The sequence below is a fragment of the Scyliorhinus torazame genome, chromosome 4 (assembly GCF_047496885.1).
Source record: "Scyliorhinus torazame isolate Kashiwa2021f chromosome 4, sScyTor2.1, whole genome shotgun sequence".
NCBI classification, from domain to species: Eukaryota; Metazoa; Chordata; class Chondrichthyes; order Carcharhiniformes; family Scyliorhinidae; genus Scyliorhinus; species Scyliorhinus torazame.
Genome location: NC_092710.1, coordinates 75,751,313 through 75,770,306, shown reverse-complemented (window position 1 = coordinate 75,770,306; position 18,994 = coordinate 75,751,313). Strand labels below are relative to the sequence as shown.

Sequence of the window (18,994 nt, the reverse complement as noted above, 5' to 3'; positions counted from 1 at the left end):
GTCGCACAGTTTGGTGAGGGGGGAGTCGCCCAGTTTGGTGGGGGGTGGAGTCGCACTGTTTGGTGGGGGGGGAGTCGCACAGTTTGGTGGGGGGGGAGTCGCACAGTTTGGTGGGGGGGGAGGGAGTCGCACAGTTTGGTGCGGGGGAGTGGCACAGTTTGGTGGGGTGGGGAGTCGCACAGTTTGGTGGGGGGGGAAGTCGCACTGTTTGGTGGGGGGGGAGTCGCACAGTTTGGTGGGGGGGTGTCGCACAGTTTGGTGCGGGGGGTGAGTCGCACAGTTTGGTGGGAAGGGAGTCGAACAGTTTGGTGGGGGGGAGTCGCACAGTTTGGTGGGGGGGAGTCGCACAGTTTGGTGGGGGGGGAGTCGCACAGTTTGGTGGGGGTGAGTCGCACAGTTTGGTGGGGGGGGAGTCGCACAGTTTGGTGGGGGGGAGGCACACAGTTTGGTGGGGGTGAGTCGCACAGTTTGGTGGGGGGGGAGTCGCACAGTTTGGTGGGGGGGGGAGTCGCACAGTTTGGTGGGGAGGGAGTCGCACAGTTTGGTGGGGAGGGAGTCGCACAGTTTGGTGGGGGTGAGTCGCACAGTTTGGTGGGGGGGAGGCACACAGTTTGGTGGGGTGGAGTCGCACAGTTTGGTGGGGGGGAGGCACACAGTTTGGTGGGGAGGGAGTCGCACAGTCTGGTGGGGGGGAGTCGCACAGTTTGGTGGGGGGGGAGTCGCACAGTTTGGTGGGGGGGAGTCGCACAGTTTGGTGGGGGTGAGTCGCACAGTTTGGTGGGGGGGGGAGTCGCACAGTTTGGTGGTTGGGGAGTCGCACAGTTTGGTGGGGGGAGGGTCGCACAGTTTGGTGGGGGGGGAGTCGCACAGTTTGGTGGGGGGAGTTTCGCACAGTTTGGTGGGGGGGGAGTCGCACAGTTTGGTGGGGGGGGAGTCGCACAGTTTGGTGGGGGGAGTTTCGCACAGTTTGGTGGGGGGGGGAGTCGCACAGTTTGGTGGGGAGGGAGTCGCACAGTTTGGTGGGGGGGGAGTCGCACAGTTTGGTGGGGGGGGGAGTCGCACAGTTTGGTGGGGAGGGAGTCGCACAGTTTGGTGGGGGGGGAGTCGCACAGTTTGGTGGGGGGAGTTTCGCACAGTTTGGTGGGGGGGGAGTCGCACAGTTTGGTGGGGGGGGGAGTCGCACAGTTTGGTGGGGGGGGGAGTCGCACAGTTTGGTGGGGGGGGAGTCGCACAGTTTGGTGGGGGGGGAGTCGCACAGTTTGGTGGGGGGGGAGTCGCACAGTTTGGTGGGTGGGGGAGTAGCACAGTTTGGTGGGGGGGGAGTCGCACAATTTGGTGGGGGGGGATTCGCACAGTTTGGTGGGGGGGGAGTCGCACAGTTTGGTGGGGGGGGAGTCGCACAGTTTGGTGGGGGGGGGAGTCGCACAGTTTGGTGGGGGGGGATTCGCACAGTTTGGTGGGGGGGGAGTCGCACAGTTTGGTGGGGGGGGAGTCGCACAGTTTGGTGGGGATGGAGTCGCACAGTTTGGTGGGGGGGGGGTCGCACAGATTGGTGGGCGGGAGTCGCACAGTTTGGTGGGGGGGGGAGTCGCACAGTTTGGTGGGGGGGGATTCGCACAGTTTGGTGGGGGGGGAGTCGCACAGTTTGGTGGGGGGGGATTCGCACAGTTTGGTGGGGGGGGAGTTGCACAGTTTGGTGGGGGGGGAGTCGCACAGTTTGGTGGGGGGGGTGGAGTCGCACAGTTTGGTGGGGGGGAGTCGCACAGTTTGGTGGGGGGGGAGTCGCACAGTTTGGTGGGGGGGGAGTCGCACAGTTTGGTGGGGGGGAGAGTCGCACAGTTTGGTGTGGGGGAGTCGCACAGTTTGGTGGGGGGGGAGTCGCACATTTTGTGGGGAGGGAGTCGCACAGTTTGGTGGGCGGAGTCGCACAGTTTGGTGGGGGGGAGTCGCACAGTTTGGTGGGGGGGAGTCGCACAGTTTGGTGGGGGGGGGAGTCTCACAGTTTGGTGGGGGGGGGTCGCACAGTTTGGTGGGGGGGTGAATCGCACAGTTTGGTGGGGGGGGGGAAGTCGCACAGTTTGGTGGGGGGGGGAGTCGCACAGTTTGGTGGGGGGGGGAGTCGCACAGTTTGGTGGGGGGGGGAGTCGCACAGTTTGGTGGGGGGGGGGAGTTGCACAGTTTGGTGGGGGGGGGAGTCGCACAGTTTGGTGGGGGGGGAGTCGCACAGTTTGGTGGGGGGGGAGTCGCACAGTTTGGTGGGGGGGGGGAGTCGCACAGTTTGGTGGGGGGGAGTCGCACAGTTTGGTGGGGGGGAGTCGCACAGTTTGGTGGGGGGGGGGAGTCGCACAGTTTGGTGGGGGGGAGTCGCACAGTTTGGTGGGGGGGAGTCGCACAGTTTGGTGGGGGGGGGGGAGTTGCACAGTTTGGTGGGGAGGGGAGTCGCACAGTTTGGTGGTGGGGGAGTCGCACAGTTTGGTGGGGAGGGAGTCGCACAGTTTGGTGGGGGGGGGAGTCGCACAGTTTGGTGGGGGGGAGTCGCACAGTTTGGTGGGGGGGAGTCGCACAGTTTGTTGGCGTGGGAGTCGCACAGTTTGGTGGGGGGGGAGTCGCACAGTTTGTTGGGGGGGGAAGTCGCACAGTTTGGTGGGGGGGAGTCGCACAGTTTGGTGGGGGGGGAAGTCGCACAGTTTGGTGGGGAGGGAGTCGCACAGTATGGGGGGGGGAGTCGCACAGTTTGGTGGGGGGGAGTCGCACAGTTTGGTGGGGGGGAGTCGCACAGTTTGGTGGGGGGGAGTCGCACAGTTTGGGGGGGGGAGTCGCACAGTTTGGGGGGGGAGTCGCACAGTTTGGTGGGGGGGAGTCGCACAGTTTGGTGGGGGGGGAGTCGCACAGTTTGGGGAGGGATGAGGACTGAGTGGATTGGGGTAGGAGAGGGAATATTATAGAGTGTGAGAGATAGGGTGAGACTGAGGGAGACGGACACAGTTGGATATCGCACCCCTCGCCACTCGCCCACCCACACCCAGAACTCACGGGAAAAGGGCATCTAAGACGCGCTGTCCTGTCAGCAGGGGGTAGTTGGAGGGCAGCTTTTCAGAGACTGGCCGGATCTGCCTCACCGGCCATACTTGGACCATGGTCAGCTGCTCTGTCACTCCTTCAAAGTCCAGCTCCATCAGCACATCCTGAGAGGGAGCGAGAGATTCAGAAGCAGGTTAATCAGGTGCCAGTCAGACACACCCCTCTCTCTGCTCACACAGTCACAGAATTCACAGTGCAGAAGGAGGCCATTCAGCCCATCCAGTCTGCACCGGCCCCTGGAAAGACAACTCTACCGAAACCCACACCGCCACCCTATCCCCGTAACCCAATAACCCCATCTAACCTTTTTGGACACGAAGGGCAATTTAGCATGGCCAATCCACCTAACCTGCACATCTTTGGACTGTGGGAGGAAACCGGAGCACCCGGAGGAAACCCACGCACACACGGGGAGGATGTGCAGACTCCGCACAGACAGTGACCCAAGCCGGAATCGAACCTGGGACCCTGGAGCTGTGAAGCAGCAGTGCTAACCACTGTGTTACCGTGCTGCCCAGTCTCCTGCTCGGAGACAGGGGTTATACTCACCGTCACGTCGTAGTGCCCAGGAGGGGCAATGAAGGAGACTGTCCCCCTGCTCCTGGGAGGGATCAGAATCTGGTGTTTGATCAGCGAGTTCTCGAAAACCCAGGCGTAAATATCTCCGCCCGTCACGTGACTGCCCACCTGAGGAAGGACAGAATGGCGCAGTGAGTGCGGGGGCACGCTGGCCTGCTCCTTCCAGCTCTGTCACACTCACTCCATCTCTCCATCTAAATCTGTCACACTCTCTCCATCTTTCCTTACAAATCTGTCACACTCTCCATCCCTCTTCCAACTCGGTCACACTCACTCCATCCCTCCCACCAGCTCTGTCAAACTCACTCCATCTCTCCATCTGTGTCTGTCACCCACTCTCAATCTCTCCATCTGAGTCTGTCACACTCTCTCCATCTTTCCCTCCAAATCTGTCACACTTTCCATCCCTCTTCTAACTCGGTCACACTCATTCCATCCCTCCCTCCAGCTCTGTCGCACTCACTCCAACCCTCCATCTGGGTCTGTCACACTCACTCCATCACACCCTTTGCTCTGTCACACTTACTCCATCTCTCCATCTGGCTGTCTTCTTTCCCTGTGACTCTCCATCTCTCCCTCTGGTTCTGTCACACTATTTCTCTCCCTCCAACTCTTTCACACTCTATCCATCCGGTTCTGTCATACTGACTCCTTCTTTCCCTCTGACTCTGTCACATTCTCTACCTCTCCCACTGACCCTTTCACACTCCGCATCTCTCCATCTGGCTCTGTCACACTCTCTCCATCTCTACTCTGACCCTGTCACCCTCCATCTCTCTGTCCATCTCTCTGTCTGACGGTCACCCTCTCACCATCTTTCCCTCCAACTTTGCACCACTCTCTCTTCAACTCTTTCAAACTCTCCATCTTTCCCTGCGATTCTGTCACACACTTTCTATCTCTCCCGCCAACTCTGTCACCCTCATACATCCCTTCCTCTCGCTCCGTCCCTGTCTTTACATCTCTCTGACTCTCTCTCAGGGTCTGTCAAAGCTCTCCATTACCCCATCTATCTTCCTCCCTCCAACTCTCTCTCCCTCCCCTTTCTCCCTATCTCTCCCTCCCTTCCACCCTTTCCCGCCCTCTCGCTCTCTCCCTTCTCTCTCCTCCGCCCTCAATCTCTCCCCATTTCTCACTTCCTCATTCCCCCTCCCTTTGTCTCTCTCCCTCTCCCATCTCCCCCCCCACTTCTCTCTCTCCTCCTCTGCCTCACTTCCTCCCTGTCCCCCTCTCTCTCTCTCTCTGCCACCTCTGTCTCTCCCCCTCTTTAACTCACTCTCCCCTTCCCTCCATTTCTCTCTGTCTCTCGCCCTCTCCCCCTCCATCTCTCCCCTCTCTATCCACCTCTACCTCCATTCCTCCCTCCCTCCTGCACTCTCTCTCTCACCCTCTCCCGCACTGCTCGCCCCCATTCCGTACCCTGATATGAGGATCTGGGGTGAACTCCCACTTGGAGTGCGTGGGCAGTGGGGTGACGTTGACCCCCCTCGGGATGTAGATGCTCTTGGTCAGCTGCCAGATGTCGAAGAGGGGGCGCTGGATCCCGTCAAAGATGGAGCCCATGATACCGGGACCCAGCTCCACCGAGAGGGGCTTCTCTGTCCGCAGGACCGGGTCGCCGACTGACACACCAGCTGGGGAGGGGAGTCAGTTCAGGACGTCAACACGGCAGAGATCCAGGCTCCCGGCCTACCCAGCGAGGGCTTAACATCGATGGCCAACGGTAACGGCCCACCGAACCCCATCCCACCCCCGCGCAGCAGAGAACACCAACTAAGGATACAGGTTTCCTCGTAGACTTGGACGGTCGCCATTTCCCCATCCAAGCGGATAATCTCGCCCACCAGCTCGCTGTGGCCGACTCGCACCAACTCGTACATGGCAGCACCGGACATGTTGGATGCCAAGATGACTGGGGAGGGAGAGACACAGAGGAAAATATGAGGAGTGTCTCTCAGCCCCTCTCTCTCAGGGTGATATCTGTACACTGACTGGTGTCTCTCAGTCCCTCTCTCAGGGAGATATCTGTACACTGACAGGTGTCTCTCAGTCTCTCTCTCGGGGAGATATCTGTACACTGACTGGTGTCTCTCAGTCCCTCTCTCAGGGTGACATCTGTACACTGACTGGTGTCTCTCAGTCCCTCTCTCTCAGGGAGATATCTGTACACTGACTGGTGTCTCTCAGTCCTTCTCTCTCAGAGAGATATCTGTACACTGACTGGTGTCTCTCAGTCCCTCTCTCTCAGAGAGATATCTGTACACTGACTGGTGTCTCTCAGTCCCTCTCTCTCAGAGAGATATCTGTACACTGACTGGTGTCTCTCAGTCCCTCTCTCTCAGGGAGATATCTGTACACTGACTGGTGTCTCTCAGTCCCTCTCTCAGGGAGATATCTGTACACTGACTGGTGTCTCTCAGTCTCTCTCTCAGGGAGGTATCTGTACAGTAACTGGTGTCTCTCAGTCCCTCTCTCAGGGAGATATCTGTACACTGACTGGTGTCTCTCAGACTCTCTCTGGGAGATATCTGTACACTGACTGGTGTCTCTCAGTCCCTCTCTCTCAGGGAGATATCTGTACACCGACTGGTGTCTCTCAGTCCCTCTCTCTCAGGGAGATATCTGTACACTGACTGGTGTCTCTCAGTCTCTCTCTCAGGGAGGTATCTGTACACTGACTGGTGTCTCTCAGTCTCTCTCTCTCAGGGAGATATCTGTACACCGACTGGTGTCTCTCAGTCCCTCTCTCTCAGGGAGATATCTGTACACTGACTGGTGTCTCTCAGTCTCTCTCTCAGGGAGATATCTGTACACCGACTGGTGTCTCTCAGTCCCTCTCTCTCAGGGAGATATCTGTACACTGACTGGTGTCTCTCAGTCTCTCTCTCAGGGAGGTATCTGTACACTGACTGGTGTCTCTCAGTCTCTCTCTCTCAGGGAGATATCTGTACACTGACTGGTGTCTCTCAGTCCCTCTCTCTCAGGGAGATATCTGTACACTGGCTGGTGTCTCTCTCTCTCTCTCTCAGGGAGATATCTGTACACTGGCTGGTGTCTCTCTCTCTCTCAGGGAGATATCTGTACACTGACTGGTGTCTCTCAGTCTCTCTCTCTCAGGGAGATATCTGTACACTGACTGGTGTCTCTCAGTCCCTCTCTCTCAGGGAGATATCTGTACACTGACTGGTGTCTCTCAGTCTCTCTCTCTCAGGGAGATATCTGTACACTGACTGGTGTCTCTCAGTCTCTCTCTCAGGGAGGTATCTGTACACTGACTGGTGTCTCTCAGTCTCTCTCTCTCAGGGAGATATCTGTACACCGACTGGTGTCTCTCAGTCCCTCTCTCTCAGGGAGATATCTGTACACTGACTGGTGTCTCTCAGTCTCTCTCTCAGGGAGATATCTGTACACCGACTGGTGTCTCTCAGTCCCTCTCTCTCAGGGAGATATCTGTACACTGACTGGTGTCTCTCAGTCTCTCTCTCAGGGAGGTATCTGTACACTGACTGGTGTCTCTCAGTCTCTCTCTCTCAGGGAGATATCTGTACACTGACTGGTGTCTCTCAGTCCCTCTCTCTCAGGGAGATATCTGTACACTGGCTGGTGTCTCTCTCTCTCTCAGGGAGATATCTGTACACTGGCTGGTGTCTCTCTCTCTCTCAGGGAGATATCTGTACACTGACTGGTGTCTCTCAGTCTCTCTCTCTCAGGGAGATATCTGTACACTGACTGGTGTCTCTCAGTCCCTCTCTCTCAGGGAGATATCTGTACACTGACTGGTGTCTCTCAGTCTCTCTCTCACTGAGATATCTGTACACTGACTGGTGTCTCTCAGTCTCTCTCTCTCAGGGAGATATCTGTACACTGACTGGTGTCTCTCAGTCCCTCTCTCTCAGGGTGATATCTGTACACTGACTGGTGTCTCTCAGTCCCTCTCTCTCAGGGAGGTATCTGTACACTGACTGGTGTCTCTCAGTCCCTCTCTCTCAGGGAGATATCTGTACACTGACTGGTGTCTCTCAGTCCCTCTCTCAGGGAGATATCTGTACACTGACTGGTGTCTCTCAGTCCCTCTCTCACAGGGAGATATCTGTACACTGACTGGTGTCTCTCAGTCCCTCTCTCAGGGAGATATCTGTACACTGACTGGTGTCTCTCTGTCTCACTCTCTCAGGGAGATATCTGTACACTGACTGGTGTCTCTCAGTCCCTCTCTCAGGGAGATATCCGTACACTGACTGGTGTCTCTCAGTCCCTCTCTCTCAGGGAGATATCTGTACACTGACTGGTGTCTCTCAGTCTCTCTCTCAGGGAGATATCCGTACACTGACTGGTGTCTCTCAGTCCCTCTCTCTCAGGGAGATATCTGTACACTGACTGGTGTCTCCCAGTCCCTCTCTCTCAGGGAGATATCTGTACACTGACTGGTGTCTCTCAGTCCCTCTCTCTCAGGGAGATATCTGTACACTGACTGGTGTCTCCCAGTCCCTCTCTCTCAGGGAGATATCTGTACACTGACTGGTGTCCCTCAGTCCCTCTCTCTCTCAGGGAGATATCTGTACACTGACTGGTGTCTCTCAGTCTCTCTCTCAGGGAGATATCTGTACACTGACTGGTGTCTCTCAATCCCTCTCTCTCAGGCAGATATCTGTACACTGACTGGTGTCTCTCAGACTCTCTCTCTCAGGGAGATATCTGTACACTGACTGGTGTCCCTCAGTCCCTCTCTCTCAGGGAGATATCTGTACACTGACTGGTGTCTCTCAGTCTCTCTCTCAGGGAGATATCTGTACACTGACTGGTGTCTCTCAGTCTCTCTCTCAGGGAGATATCTGTACACTGACTGGTGTCTCTCAGACTCTCTCTCAGGGTGATATCTGTACACTGACTGGTGTCTCTCAGTCCCTCTCTCTCAGGGAGATATCTGTACACTGACTGGTGTCTCACAGTCTCTCTCTCAGGGAGATATCTGTACACTGACTGGTGTCTCTCAGTCCCTCTCTCTCAGGGAGATATCTGTACACTGACTGGTGTCTCTCAGTCTCTCTCTCAGGGAGATATCTGGACACTGACTGGTGTCTCTCAGTCCCTCTCTCTCAGGGAGATATCTGTGCACTGACTGGTGTCTCTCAGTCCCTCTCTCTCAGGGAGATATCTGTACACTGACTGGTGTCTCAGTCTCTCTCTCTCAGGGAGATATCTGTACAGTGACTGTTGTCTCTCAGTCTCTCTCTCTCAGGGAGATATCTGTACACTGACTGGTGTCTCTCAGTCTCTCTCTCAGGGAGATATCTGGACACTGACTGGTGTCTCTCAGTCCCTCTCTCTCAGGGAGATATCAGTACACTGACTGGTGTCTCTCAGTCCCTCTCTCTCAGGGAGATATCTGTACACTGACTGGTGTCTCTCAGTCTCTCTCTCTCAGGGAGATATCTGTACACTGACTGGTGTCTCAGTCTCTCTCTCTCAGGGAGATATCTGTACACTGACTGGTGTCTCTCAGTCTCTCTCTCTCAGGGAGATATCTGTACACTGACTGGTGTCTCAGTCTCTCTCTCTCAGGGAGATATCTGTACAGTGACTGTTGTCTCTCAGTCTCTCTCTCTCAGGGAGATATCTGTACACTGACTGGTGTCTCTCAGTCTCTCTCTCAGGGAGATATCTGTACACTGACTGGTGTCTCTCAGTCCCTCTCTCTCAGGGAGATATCAGTACACTGACTGGTGTCTCTCAGTCCCTCTCTCTCAGGGAGATATCTGTACACTGACTGGTGTCTCTCAGTCTCTCTCTCTCAGGGAGATATCTGTACACTGACTGGTGTCTCTCAGTCCCTCTCTCTCAGGGAGATATCAGTACACTGACTGGTGTCTCTCAGTCCCTCTCTCTCAGGGAGATATCTGTACACTGACTGGTGTCTCTCAGTCTCTCTCTCTCAGGGAGATATCTGTACACTGACTGGTGTCTCTCAGTCCCTCTCTCTCAGGGAGGTATCTGGACGCTGACTGGTGTCTCTCAGTCTCTCTCTCAGGGAGATATCTGTACACAGACTGGTGTCTCTCAGTCCCTCTCTCTCAGGGAGATATCTGTACACTGACTGGTATCTCTCAGTCCCTCTCTCTCAGGGAGATATCTGTACACTGACTGGTGTCTCTCAGTCCCCCTCTCAGGGAGATATCTGTACACTGACTGGTGTCTCTCAGTCCCTCTTCAGCGAGATATCTGTACACTGACTGGTGTCTCTCAGTCCCTCTCTCTCAGGGTGATATCTGTACACTGACTGGTGTCACTCAGTCTCTCTCTCTCAGGGCGGCATCTGTATACTGACTGGTGTCTCTCAGTCTCTCTCTCTCAGGGCGGTATCTGTACACTGACTGGTGTCTCTCAGTCTCTCTCTCAGGGAGATATCTGTACACTGACTGGTGTCCCTTAGTCTCTCTCTCAGGGAGATATCTGTACACTGACTGGTGTCTCTCAGTCCCTCTCTCAGGGAAATATCTGTCCACTGACTGGTGTCTCTCAGTCCCTCTCTCTCAGGGAGATATCTGTACACTGACTGGTGTCTCTCAGTCCCTCTCTCAGGGAGATATCTGTACACTGATTGGTGTCACTCAGTCCCTCTCTCTCAGGGTGATATCTGTACACTGACTGGTGTCACTCAGTCTCTCTCTCTCAGGGTGGCATCTGTATACTGACTGGTGTCTCTCAGTCTCTCTCTCTCAGGGCGGTATCTGGACACTGACTGGTGTCTCTCAGTCTCTCTCTCAGGGAGATATCTGTACACTGACTGGTGTCCCTTAGTCTCTCTCTCAGGGAGATATCTGTACACTGACTGGTGTCTCTCAGTCCCTCTCTCAGGGAAATATCAGTCCACTGACTGGTGTCTCTCAGTCCCTCTCTCTCAGGGAGATATCTGTACACTGACTGGTGTCTCTCAGTCCCTCTCTCTCAGGGAGATATCTGTACACTGACTGGTGTCTCTCAGTCTCTCTCTCTCAGGGAGATATCTGTACACTGACTGGTGTCTCTCAGTTCCTCTCTCAGTGAAATATCTGTCCACTGACTGGTGTCTCTCAGTCCCTCTCTCTCAGGGAGATATCTGTACACTGACTGGTGTCTCTCAGTCCCTCTCTCAGGGAGATATCTGTACACTGACTGGTGTCTCTCAGTCCCTCTCTCTCAGGGTGATATCTGTACACTGACTGGTGGCTCTCAGTCCCTCTCTCTCAGGGTGATATCTGTACACTGACTGGTGTCACTCAGTCTCTCTCTCTCAGGGCGGCATCTGTACACTGACTGGTGTCTCTCAGTCTCTCTCCCTCAGGGAAATATCTGTACACTGACTGGTGTCTCTCAGTCTCTCTCTCAGGGAGATATCTGTAAACTGACTGGTGTCTCTCAGTCTCTCTCTCAGGGAGATATCTGTACACTGACTGGTGTCTCTCAGTCCCTCTCTCTCAGGGAGATATCTGTACACTGACTGGTGTCTCTCAGTCCCTCTCTCAGGGAGATATCTATATACTGACTGGTGTCACTCAGTCTCTCTCTCAGGGAGATATCTGTACACTGACTGGTGTCTCTCAGTCCCTCTCTCTCAGGGAGATATCTGTACACTGACTGGTGTCTCTCAGTCCCTCTCTCTCAGGGAGATATCTGTACACTGACTGGTGTCTCTCAGTCTCTCTCTCAGGGAGATATCTGTACACTGACTGGTGTCTCTCAGTCCCTCTCTCTCAGGGAGATATCTGTACACTGACTGGTGTCTCTCAGTCTCTCTCTCTCAGGGAGATATCTGTACTCTGACTGGTGTCTCTCAGTCTCTCTCACTCAGGGAGATATCTGTACACTGACTGGTGTCTCTCAGTCTCTCTCTCTCAGGGAGATATCTGTACACTGACTGGTGTCTCTCAGTCCCTCTCTCTCAGGGAGATATCTGTACACTGACTGGTGTCTCTCAGTCCCTCTCTCTCAGGGAGATATCTGTACACTGACTGGTGTCTCTCAGTCCCTCTCTCTCAGGGAGATATCTGTACACTGACTGGTGTCTCTCAGTCTCTCTCTCTCAGGGAGATATCTGTACACTGACTGGTGTCTCTCAGTCCCTCTCTCAGGGAGATATCTGTACACTGATTGGTGTCACTCAGTCTCTCTCTCTCAGGGTGATATCTGTACACTGACTGGTGTCACTCAGTCTCTCTCTCTCAGGGTCGCATCTGTATACTGACTGGTGTCTCTCAGTCTCTCTCTCTCAGGGCGGTATCTGGACACTGACTGGTGTCTCTCAGTCTCTCTCTCAGGGAGATATCTGTACACTGACTGGTGTCCCTTAGTCTCTCTCTCAGGGAGATATCTGTACACTGACTGGTGTCTCTCAGTCCCTCTCTCAGGGAAATATCAGTCCACTGACTGGTGTCTCTCAGTCCCTCTCTCTCAGGGAGATATCTGTACACTGACTGGTGTCTCTCAGTCCCTCTCTCTCAGGGAGGTATCTGTACACTGACTGGTGTCTCTCAGTCCCTCTCTCTCAGGGAGATATCTGTACACTGACTGGTGTCTCTCAGTCCCTCTCTCAGGGAGATATCTGTACACTGACTGGTGTCTCTCAGTCCCTCTCTCACAGGGAGATATCTGTACACTGACTGGTGTCTCTCAGTCCCTCTCTCAGGGAGATATCTGTACACTGACTGGTGTCTCTCTGTCTCACTCTCTCAGGGAGATATCTGTACACTGACTGGTGTCTCTCAGTCCCTCTCTCAGGGAGATATCCGTACATTGACTGGTGTCTCTCAGTCCCTCTCTCTCAGGGAGATATCTGTACACTGACTGGTGTCTCTCAGTCTCTCTCTCAGGGAGATATCCGTACACTGACTGGTGTCTCTCAGTCCCTCTCTCTCAGGGAGATATCTGTACACTGACTGGTGTCTCCCAGTCCCTCTCTCTCAGGGAGATATCTGTACACTGACTGGTGTCTCTCAGTCCCTCTCTCTCAGGGAGATATCTGTACACTGACTGGTGTCTCCCAGTCCCTCTCTCTCAGGGAGATATCTGTACACTGACTGGTGTCCCTCAGTCCCTCTCTCTCTCAGGGAGATATCTGTACACTGACTGGTGTCTCTCAGTCTCTCTCTCAGGGAGATATCTGTACACTGACTGGTGTCTCTCAATCCCTCTCTCTCAGGCAGATATCTGTACACTGACTGGTGTCTCTCAGACTCTCTCTCTCAGGGAGATATCTGTACACTGACTGGTGTCCCTCAGTCCCTCTCTCTCTCAGGGAGATATCTGTACACTGACTGGTGTCTCTCAGTCTCTCTCTCAGGGAGATATCTGTACACTGACTGGTGTCTCTCAGTCTCTCTCTCAGGGAGATATCTGTACACTGACTGGTGTCTCTCAGACTCTCTCTCAGGGTGATATCTGTACACTGACTGGTGTCTCTCAGTCCCTCTCTCTCAGGGAGATATCTGTACACTGACTGGTGTCTCACAGTCTCTCTCTCAGGGAGATATCTGTACACTGACTGGTGTCTCTCAGTCCCTCTCTCTCAGGGAGATATCTGTACACTGACTGGTGTCTCTCAGTCTCTCTCTCAGGGAGATATCTGGACAGTGACTGGTGTCTCTCAGTCCCTCTCTCTCAGGGAGATATCTGTGCACTGACTGCTGTCTCTCAGTCCCTCTCTCTCAGGGAGATATCTGTACACTGACTGGTGTCTCAGTCTCTCTCTCTCAGGGAGATATCTGTACAGTGACTGTTGTCTCTCAGTCTCTCTCTCTCAGGGAGATATCTGTACACTGACTGGTGTCTCTCAGTCTCTCTCTCAGGGAGATATCTGGACACTGACTGGTGTCTCTCAGTCCCTCTCTCTCAGGGAGATATCAGTACACTGACTGGTGTCTCTCAGTCCCTCTCTCTCAGGGAGATATCTGTACACTGACTGGTGTCGCTCAGTCTCTCTCTCTCAGGGAGATATCTGTACACTGACTGGTGTCTCAGTCTCTCTCTCTCAGGGAGATATCTGTACACTGACTGGTGTCTCTCAGTCTCTCTCTCTCAGGGAGATATCTGTACACTGACTGGTGTCTCAGTCTCTCTCTCTCAGGGAGATATCTGTACAGTGACTGTTGTCTCTCAGTCTCTCTCTCTCAGGGAGATATCTGTACACTGACTGGTGTCTCTCAGTCTCTCTCTCAGGGAGATATCTGTACACTGACTGGTGTCTCTCAGTCCCTCTCTCTCAGGGAGATATCAGTACACTGACTGGTGTCTCTCAGTCCCTCTCTCTCAGGGAGATATCTGTACACTGACTGGTGTCTCTCAGTCTCTCTCTCTCAGGGAGATATCTGTACACTGACTGGTGTCTCTCAGTCCCTCTCTCTCAGGGAGATATCAGTACACTGACTGGTGTCTCTCAGTCCCTCTCTCTCAGGGAGATATCTGTACACTGACTGGTGTCTCTCAGTCTCTCTCTCTCAGGGAGATATCTGTACACTGACTGGTGTCTCTCAGTCCCTCTCTCTCAGGGAGGTATCTGGACGCTGACTGGTGTCTCTCAGTCTCTCTCTCAGGGAGATATCTGTACACAGACTGGTGTCTCTCAGTCCCTCTCTCTCAGGGAGATATCTGTACACTGACTGGTATCTCTCAGTCCCTCTCTCTCAGGGAGATATCTGTACACTGACTGGTGTCTCTCAGTCCCCCTCTCAGGGAGATATCTGTACACTGACTGGTGTCTCTCAGTCCCTCTTCAGCGAGATATCTGTACACTGACTGGTGTCTCTCAGTCCCTCTCTCTCAGGATGATATCTGTACACTGACTGGTGTCACTCAGTCTCTCTCTCTCAGGGCGGCATCTGTATACTGACTGGTGTCTCTCAGTCTCTCTCTCTCAGGGCGGTATCTGTACACTGACTGGTGTCTCTCAGTCTCTCTCTCAGGGAGATATCTGTACACTGACTGGTGTCCCTTAGTCTCTCTCTCAGGGAGATATCTGTACACTGACTGGTGTCTCTCAGTCCCTCTCTCAGGGAAATATCTGTCCACTGACTGGTGTCTCTCAGTCCCTCTCTCTCAGGGAGATATCTGTACACTGACTGGTGTCTCTCAGTCCCTCTCTCAGGGAGATATCTGTACACTGATTGGTGTCACTCAGTCCCTCTCTCTCAGGGTGATATCTGTACACTGACTGGTGTCACTCAGTCTCTCTCTCTCAGGGTGGCATCTGTATACTGACTGGTGTCTCTCAGTCTCTCTCTCTCAGGGCGGTATCTGGACACTGACTGGTGTCTCTCAGTCTCTCTCTCAGGGAGATATCTGTACACTGACTGGTGTCCCTTAGTCTCTCTCTCAGGGAGATATCTGTACACTGACTGGTGTCTCTCAGTCCCTCTCTCAGGGAAATATCAGTCCACTGACTGGTGTCTCTCAGTCCCTCTCTCTCAGGGAGATATCTGTACACTGACTGGTGTCTCTCAGTCCCTCTCTCTCAGGGAGATATCTGTACACTGACTGGTGTCTCTCAGTCTCTCTCTCTCAGGGAGATATCTGTACACTGACTGGTGTCTCTCAGTTCCTCTCTCAGTGAAATATCTGTCCACTGACTGGTGTCTCTCAGTCCCTCTCTCTCAGGGAGATATCTGTACACTGACTGGTGTCTCTCAGTCCCTCTCTCAGGGAGATATCTGTACACTGACTGGTGTCTCTCAGTCCCTCTCTCTCAGGGTGATATCTGTACACTGACTGGTGGCTCTCAGTCCCTCTCTCTCAGGGTGATATCTGTACACTGACTGGTGTCACTCAGTCTCTCTCTCTCAGGGCGGCATCTGTACACTGACTGGTGTCTCTCAGTCTCTCTCCCTCAGGGAAATATCTGTACACTGACTGGTGTCTCTCAGTCTCTCTCTCAGGGAGATATCTGTAAACTGACTGGTGTCTCTCAGTCTCTCTCTCAGGGAGATATCTGTACACTGACTGGTGTCTCTCAGTCCCTCTCTCTCAGGGAGATATCTGTACACTGACTGGTGTCTCTCAGTCCCTCTCTCAGGGAGATATCTATATACTGACTGGTGTCTCTCAGTCTCTCTCTCAGGGAGATATCTGTACACTGACTGGTGTCTCTCAGTCCCTCTCTCTCAGGGAGATATCTGTACACTGACTGGTGTCTCTCAGTCCCTCTCTCTCAGGGAGATATCTGTACACTGACTGGTGTCTCTCAGTCTCTCTCTCAGGGAGATATCTGTACACTGACTGGTGTCTCTCAGTCCCTCTCTCTCAGGGAGATATCTGTACACTGACTGGTGTCTCTCAGTCTCTCTCTCTCAGGGAGATATCTGTACTCTGACTGGTGTCTCTCAGTCTCTCTCACTCAGGGAGATATCTGTACACTGACTGGTGTCTCTCAGTCTCTCTCTCTCAGGGAGATATCTGTACACTGACTGGTGTCTCTCAGTCCCTCTCTCTCAGGGAGATATCTGTACACTGACTGGTGTCTCTCAGTCCCTCTCTCTCAGAGAGATATCTGTACACTGACTGGTGTCTCTCAGTCCCTCTCTCTCAGGGAGATATCTGTACACTGACTGGTGTCTCTCAGTCTCTCTCTCTCAGGGAGATATCTGTACACTGACTGGTGTCTCTCAGTCCCTCTCTCAGGGAGATATCTGTACACTGATTGGTGTCACTCAGTCCCTCTCTCTCAGGGTGATATCTGTACACTGACTGGTGTCACTCAGTCTCTCTCTCTCAGGGTCGCATCTGTATACTGACTGGTGTCTCTCAGTCTCTCTCTCTCAGGGCGGTATCTGGACACTGACTGGTGTCTCTCAGTCTCTCTCTCAGGGAGATATCTGTACACTGACTGGTGTCCCTTAGTCTCTCTCTCAGGGAGATATCTGTACACTGACTGGTGTCTCTCAGTCCCTCTCTCAGGGAAATATCAGTCCACTGACTGGTGTCTCTCAGTCCCTCTCTCTCAGGGAGATATCTGTACACTGACTGGTGTCTCTCAGTCCCTCTCTCTCAGGGAGATATCTGTACACTGACTGGTGTCTCTCAGTCTCTCTCTCTCAGGGAGATATCTGTACACTGACTGGTGTCTCTCAGTTCCTCTCTCAGTGAAATATCTGTCCACTGACTGGTGTCTCTCAGTCCCTCTCTCTCAGGGAGATATCTGTACACTGACTGGTGTCTCTCAGTCCCTCTCTCAGGGAGATATCTGTACACTGACTGGTGTCTCTCAGTCCCTCTCTCTCAGGGTGATATCTGTACACTGACTGGTGGCTCTCAGTCCCTCTCTCTCAGGGTGATATCTGTACACTGACTGGTGTCACTCAGTCTCTCTCTCTCAGGGCGGCATCTGTACACTGACTGGTGTCTCTCAGTCTCTCTCCCTCAGGGAAATATCTGTACACTGACTGGTGTCTCTCAGTCTCTCTCTCAGGGAGATATCTGTAAACTGACTGGTGTCTCTCAGTCTCTCTCTCAGGGAGATATCTGTACACTGACTGGTGTCTCTCAGTCCCTCTCTCTCAGGGAGATATCTGTACACTGACTGGTGTCTCTCAGTCCCTCTCTCAGGGAGATATCTATATACTGACTGGTGTCTCTCAGTCTCTCTCTCAGGGAGATATCTGTACACTGACTGGTGTCTCTCAGTCCCTCTCTCTCAGGGAGATATCTGTACACTGACTGGTGTCTCTCAGTCCCTCTCTCTCAGGGAGATATCTGTACACTGACTGGTGTCTCTCAGTCTCTCTCTCAGGGAGATATCTGTACACTGACTGGTGTCTCTCAGTCCCTCTCTCTCAGGGAGATATCTGTACACTGACTGGTGTCTCTCAGTCTCTCTCTCTCAGGGAGATATCTGTACTCTGACTGGTGTCTCTCAGTCTCTCTCACTCAGGGAGATATCTGTACACTGACTGGTGTCTCTCAGTCTCTCTCTCTCAGGGAGATATCTGTACACTGACTGGTGTCTCTCAGTCCCTCTCTCTCAGGGAGATATCTGTACACTGACTGGTGTCTCTCAGTCCCTCTCTCTCAGGGAGATATCTGTACACTGACTGGTGTCTCGCAGTCCCTCTCTCAGGGAGATATCTGTACACTGACTGATGTCTCTCAGTCTCTATCTCAGGGAGATATCTGTACACTGACTGGTGTCTCTCTGTCTCTCTCTCTCTCAGGGAGATATCTGTACACTGACTGGTGTCTCTCAGTCTCTCTCTCAGGGGGATATCTGTACACTGACTGGTGTCTCTCAGTCTCTCTCTCAGGGAGATATCTGTACACTGAAGTCACACGGGATCAGGGGTGAGCTGGCAAGGTGGATTCAGAACTGGCTAGGCCATAGAAGGCAGAGGGTAGCAATGGAGGGATGCTTTTCTAATTGGAGGGCTGTGACCAGTGGTGTTCCACAGGGATCAGTGCTGGGACCTTTGCTGTTTGTAGTATATATAAATGATTTGGAGGAAAATGTAACTGGTCTGATTAGTAAGTTTGCAGACGACACAAAGGTTGGTGGAATTGCGGATAGCGATGAGGACTGTCTGAGGATACAGCAGGATTTAGGTTGTCTGGAGACTTGGGCGGAGAGATGGCAGATGGAGTTTAATCCGGACAAATGTGAGGTAATGCATTTTGGAAGGGCTAATGCAGGTAGGGAATATACAGTGAATGGTAGAACCCTCAAGAGTATTGAAAGTCAAAGAGATCTAGGAGTACAGGTCCACAGGTCATTGAAAGGGGCAACACAGGTGGAGAAGGTAGTCAAGAAGGCATACGGCATGCTTGCCTTCATTGGCCGGGGCATTGAGTATAAGAATTGGCAAGTCATGTTGCAGCTGTATAGAACCTTAGTTAGGCCACACTTGGAGTATAGTGTTCAATTCTGGTCGCCACACTACCAGAAGGATGTGGAGGCTTTAGAGAGGGTGCAGAAGAGATTTACCAGAATGTTGCCTGGTATGGAGGGCATAAGCTATGAGGAGCGATTGAATAAACTCGGTTTGTTCTCTCTGGAACGAAGGAGGTTGAGGGGCGACCTGATAGAGGTCTACAAAATTATGAGGGGCATAGACAGAGTGGATAGTCAGAGGCTTTTCCCCAGGGTAGAGGGGTCAATTACTAGGGGGCATAGGTTTAAGGTGAGAGGGGCAAGGTTTAGAGTAGATGTACGAGGCAAGTTTTTTACGCAGAGGGTAGTGGGTGCCTGGAACTCGCTACCGGAGGAGGTAGTGGAAGCAGGGACGATGGGGACATTTAAGGGGCATCTTGACAAATATATGAATAGGATGGGAATAGAAGGATACGGACCCAGGAAGTGTAGAAGATTGTAGTTTAGTCG

General features: G+C 53.3%; 1 protein-coding gene across 2 annotated transcripts in view; it reads right to left on the bottom strand.

Moving 5' to 3' along the window:
- The window catches only part of LOC140410310 (V-type proton ATPase catalytic subunit A-like), a 179,651-nt gene that overhangs the window by 98,994 nt on the left and 61,663 nt on the right, over positions 1 to 18,994 (bottom strand). For both annotated transcript variants that reach the window (XM_072498292.1, XM_072498293.1), the window contains 4 exons: positions 5,444 to 5,572; positions 5,080 to 5,294; positions 3,631 to 3,768; positions 3,034 to 3,185 (listed from right to left, as the gene is read on the bottom strand). In XM_072498292.1, the coding sequence (XP_072354393.1) occupies positions 3,034 to 3,185; positions 3,631 to 3,768; positions 5,080 to 5,294; positions 5,444 to 5,572 (634 nt within the window). The remainder of the gene's footprint in view (positions 1 to 3,033; positions 3,186 to 3,630; positions 3,769 to 5,079; positions 5,295 to 5,443; positions 5,573 to 18,994) is intronic.